This window comes from Gossypium arboreum, chromosome 13, assembly GCF_025698485.1.
Source record: "Gossypium arboreum isolate Shixiya-1 chromosome 13, ASM2569848v2, whole genome shotgun sequence".
NCBI classification, from domain to species: domain Eukaryota; kingdom Viridiplantae; phylum Streptophyta; class Magnoliopsida; order Malvales; family Malvaceae; genus Gossypium; species Gossypium arboreum.
In genome coordinates, this window is record NC_069082.1 from 115,542,931 (window position 1) to 115,548,569 (window position 5,639).

At 28.6% G+C, this 5,639-nt stretch overlaps 1 protein-coding gene across 1 annotated transcript; it reads left to right on the forward strand.

The window, feature by feature from the left end:
• Positions 1-1,631: 1,631 nt before the first annotated feature.
• LOC108461393 (scopoletin 8-hydroxylase-like) lies at positions 1,632-3,366 on the forward strand. The gene is made up of 3 exons (XM_017761234.2): positions 1,632-2,337; positions 2,507-2,852; positions 2,927-3,366. Exons 1-3 carry the CDS (start codon positions 1,832-1,834, stop codon positions 3,176-3,178), a joined length of 1,104 nt encoding a protein of 367 aa, XP_017616723.1. The 5' UTR covers positions 1,632-1,831; the 3' UTR covers positions 3,179-3,366.
• The last annotated feature ends 2,273 nt before the right edge of the window (positions 3,367-5,639 follow it).

Consider the following 5,639-nt stretch of genomic DNA (forward strand, 5'->3'; position numbering starts at 1 on the left):
TATCAACAATAGTGAAATCAGAAATTGCTAAAGTCCAATAAAAGTAAATTTGGGCCCCAAAAGATTAAAGTAGCCTCTCAATGCTCAACCCAACCAAAGGCAATCTAAAAAGTCCAAAGAAGTGAGCTTTAGCCATCGTCTACGGATTTGTTTCTTGTTTATAAATCTAACTTTGCAATTTTCTCATCCCATCAAGCAGCAGCCCAACCATTTAGTCTCTTTTTCTTCATTTTCTTAATTTCTGATTACTTTTTTTATTATTCATGTTCCTCAAGAAATTGCCCAGATATTAAACTTGGGAAACAACTATGTTAACCGTCACTGCATCCAAAGGCAAAGCCAAAAAGTTTTTTTTTGGCAAAACTAAATGGTATATTTTTATAATAGTAAAAATATAATTTTATCATATTAATAGTTTATATCTTTATAATTTTTAAAAAGTTGAATAAATTTTTTTATCATTTTTAAAGGGCTAAAATATAATTTTATTATTACTAATTTAAAAATTTATAAATTATAAAAGAGTTTAAATAAAAAAGAAAATTGATATTAGGGGTAGCCGCTAACCCCTGCCTCCATCCTTGAAGGAAATAACGGGATGTATTAGCTTATTGTTTTTATATATAATCTCTATGAATTATTATTAATTTATATAATTTTAATCATTATTAAAGAAAACCCACTTGGAATGTTTGAATTGTCGGTGTGAAGTTAAGGCATCGATTAAAAAAAGTTAGAGACAAAAATAATTGGAAATTAGTAGGTCAAATGTAATTTTGAATTTCAAGTGGGGATCTATTTTCGCTTCACCTATCAATCCTCATTACATTTTATTTAATTATTTGGTTTGCATTTATATCCCAGAAATCTATTTAGTTTTCCTTGATTTTTTAATAATTATAATCATATTGGTAGTTGAATTGAATAGACTATTAATTTGTCGGTATAATAAATTTGATTAAATATATTATTAAAATATTTATAAAAATAAAAAATAAAAATAATTTAACTAATCATAAGTCAAACAGTATAAAGTATATATTTAAACTAATATTTCAATCGACACCAATTTAATTCAATTCTAACAATCATATTTTCATATTTTTTCCTAATTAAATTAAAATTAATGTTTTATTCACTACCTTACATTGAAAAGGAACCCCAAATGGGTTAACCCTGGATTCTTTCCTTTCTTTTTATTTTAATTTTCATCATCTTGTTTTTTTAAATTTTAAATTAATATTATTTTAGTTTTAGATGATATTTTTAGAATTATTTATATTTTGTTCAGATCAATTTTTAAAATAGGTATATAATCTATTTGAAATGTTATTTTAGATGATATATTTTGTTGAAACAAAATGATATATTATTATTATTATTATTATTATTATTATTATTATTATTATTATTATTATTCTTGGATCAATTACATATATAAATGGAGGATGCATTGTCTACTACTGATATTAGGCTTTGAAGTATTATGGCTTAATAGTATAAAAGTTCATTGAAGAATTTCAAAAGAAAAAAATCCAAACTCCAAAACTTGAACATCCAACTTAAAAGCTTAATTTTTAATTTTTAAATTAAACTTTAAATCTTAAAAATTAAAAATAATAATAATTTAAAGAAAGAGAAAAAAAAAAGAAATAAGATATGAGATTAATATTGAAATGCTGAGATCCGTCACCTACGTATTTTCCTTAAACTTGCCGTGTTCCATTAAAAGTTTTATTGAACTTCATCCTGATCAACTTGATAAGCTTTTCTTCACCATCCACAATCCACAACCAAGAAAACCTTTTTGTTTTACAGTGATCGGAAATCCATGGCTCCGAATTTGGAGGATAGGAACTCTGTTTTCGAGTTTGTTGTCCGACAAGGAAATGGTGTGAAAGGACTAGTGGATTCAGGGCTTTCCACGGTGCCAGAGGCTTACGTGCAACCACCGGAAGAGCGAATAGACAAGGAAAACGCCATAAAATATGACCTGCCACCCATTGATTTGTCGAAGCTGGATGGCCATGGCCCTGACCACGATGAAGTGGCCAACCAAATTGTTAGAGCTGTTGAAACTCTTGGTTTCTTCCAAGTTGTTAACCATGGTGTCCCCCTTCATCTACTGGAATCCCTTAAAGTTTCTGCACATGAATTCTTCAGCTTGCCCCCTCAAAGGAAGGCCGTTTATCTTGCAGACGTTAGTCCAAGTCCACTAGTGAAGTACGGGACCAGCTATATCCCAGAGAAAGAGAAAGCATTGGGATGGAAAGATTATATCCTCATGCAATACACCAATGATGATGAAGCTCTTCAACATTGGCCTCAAGAAATCAAGTGAGATACATAAGTTAATTGCTGCTTATCTATTTGACCCTTTTATATGTCAATACACCAATGATGATGAAGCTCTTCAACATTGGCCTCAAGAAATCAAGTGAGATACATAAATTAATTGCTGCTTATCTATTTGACCCTTTTATGTGTTTTCTTTTTAACTTTCTAGGGAGATATTACTTGAGTATTTGAGAAGTTCAACAGGCATGGTGAAAAAATTGCTTCAAGTTACGCTGGGAAATTTAGGGGTGAAACCAGACGACTCAATGATTGATGTACTTATTGGCAAGAAGATGCTAAGTATGATCTTTTATCCAATATGTCCTAATCCAGATCTTACCCTTGGAGTAGGACGCCACTCTGATATAGGTACTTTCACGGTCTTATTACAAGATGAAGTTGGTGGTTTATATGTCAAAATAGAACAAGATACAGGTTATGGAAAGAAAGGAGATTGGATACTTATCCCTCCTACTCCCAATGCTTTGGTCATCAATGTTGGTGATATGCTACAGGTAATTCTCGAGTATAATTTCATAATTTATCTGTAAATCTAATAACACGTTTATAACTATATTATTATCTGTAGATACTAAGCAATGGAAAATACAAAAGTGCAGAGCATATAGTTTGTACTTCAAGTACAAATTCAAGGGTGTCAGTACCCATTTTTATAATGCCAAGAGAAACAACAAAGATTGCACCTCTGCCTCAAGTAGTGGAGAAAGATGGAATTGCTGTTTATAAAGAGTTTGTGTATGTTGATTATATGAATAAGGTTTTTGCAAATGCACTGGACGGTAAAAAGTCACTTGATTTTGCAAAAATTAGTCCTGCATAACTCACACTTGATAAGCATTATGCAGATTAGGTGCTTCACCAGTTTACCAATAAATTCAAGGGTGATAAGCTCTTTCAAGTTCTACATTCCTGATAGTCCCAAGCTTGAACAAAAAGCTGCTTTTTCATGTAATTGTGTTTGTTTATTAGAAATCAAAATACAGATTTATGGTTAGCTTGTGTCAGGGATATCACATGTCTTCTACAATTGGCTATAATTTAAGAGAAAACTAATAAATCATTTTTAAAATTAAAAAAAAAAGTCTGAAAATTCATTGTGAGAGTGAAGTTAGGGCATTGAACAAAAGGTCAGAGACAAATAATTGGAAATGTATAGTTCAATTGTAATTTTTAATTTCAAGTTGGGATCCATTTTCACTTCATCTATCAATCCTCAGTACATTCTTTTTTTCTTAATTATTTATATAAAGAAACCCCAAATGGGGTTAACGCTGGACTTGTTTTTTCTTTCATTTATTATTATTTTAATTTTCATTATTTTTTTAAAATTTTAAAATTTAACATTATTTTAGTTTGAGAGAAATCTCAAATTATATATAAATTTTAGTTTAATGTATAATTTTACATATTAATTTTTTATGAAATTTTAATTTAATTCAATTCTCAGAAATTATTAGCACAATTATTAATATAATTTATTTTTATTTATTATTATATACACAAATAATTATATATATCAAATATAAAAATAATTTGATATATTTACTTTTTAAAATATATATAATTAAATTAAAATTAAAATTTTATGTATATATTTAAGTCACAATTAAAATTTTATATATATAATTACATTAAATTAAAATTTATATATCAGATTATACATTAACTACTGTAAAATAGATATATAACCGCACAAGTAGCGGGTTTTTACAATTAGACAAACACCACAAAATGATACATTTATTACGCGCCGCAAGATGTAGTGATATTTGTCTAAGAAAATGCTGCAATAATTCGACGCAATTGCCACGCTTTTTCTAGAAATGCCGCAATATTTTTTATATTTTATGGTGTTTCTAGAAAAACGTTGCTATATCTATTTATGATGTAATAATTTTTAAAATTTTAAATTTTTTATTTTTAAAATATTATTTTTGATTTTTATTTTAAGTTAATGGAGTTTATTTGATGAAAATGATCATTTATATTATAATTTTAAAAATATTTATGTTATAATAAAATATTATAAATATAGAATATAATGAATATAATGTTTAATCTTATATATATTATTTTAAAACAAAGTAAAATGGTATTTAGCCACGTTTGCAGTCAAAACTCCACAATAGTTGTGTTTTTCCCACTAGAATGCGGCAGAATATTGATATGGCTATAACTTTTTTCTAAAATAACATCATATTTGGTCTATATTTAAGCGGTGTTTTCCAAAGACGCCACGAAATATAAGTTGTTTTATACAGGATATCACATTTTCCCTATTCTCAAATATACTTAATCCATAATCCCTCCTCCTTCCGCTAACCACGTCGATTGTCAACCCTATCGCCTGCTCTTTGGTTCCTCTCTTTGTCTGTTAAGTGATTCCTTCATTGACAACCTCAATCTTTAGGTACAAAAGTCTAATCACTTTGATTTTTCCTCATTTTCGATTATCTTATTTTGATTCAAAATTATCATTTTTTTACGAATTGAGTCTTAATTTGATTAGTATCGATATTATTATCAATGTAAGAGAATGAGGTGTTTTTATATTCTATTAATTCAATCTTGTTATAAAAAACTAGTCAATCCTTGAAATTGGATTATCTCATTTACTTATATGTAAATTAAACTTAAAATTTTGAAAAAATCAGGCTATTAAATTGTAATGGGATTTCATATATTTGAATAATCTGAATTGTTTTCTTATATTTTGTTCCACATATTGGCAAACATATAATCTATAGGTTCGAGTAGCTAACCAATCATTATTCTACCCGGCTCTTCTTGAGCCCCTAGCAACCACCCATCCCTTGGACCAGAAGAGTTGGATAGGCCAACCCTATTATTGTTGGGACTTTTCTCCTCAAAACAATGTAACCAAAAGTTACTTAAGAGTTAACAATTCATCAATCTTTAGGAGCTAGGTGTCGAAATCATTTTTTTGAAAAACGGGAATCGACTTGAATTTTGGAAATGAAAACGAAAAAAAGGGGAGTCACCACCAATCCTTTTTGATAAGGTGTGATCGGGTCACCATAAATTAATCATTTTAATAAAAGTTATGATTTATTAAAATGATAATTTTTGGTCTACGAAAATCAAAAAATGAGTTCGGGAGTCGGTTACACACGAGGAAGGATTAGCACCCTCGATATGCCCAAAAATTGGTACCTAGTTGATTAATTAGTGTCTTAGTGTCGAAGATTGAAAACTTGAAAGACATTGAAATACGATCCCTCTTCGTAAAAATGCTCAAATGTTAAAGACCTTCTCGTCTC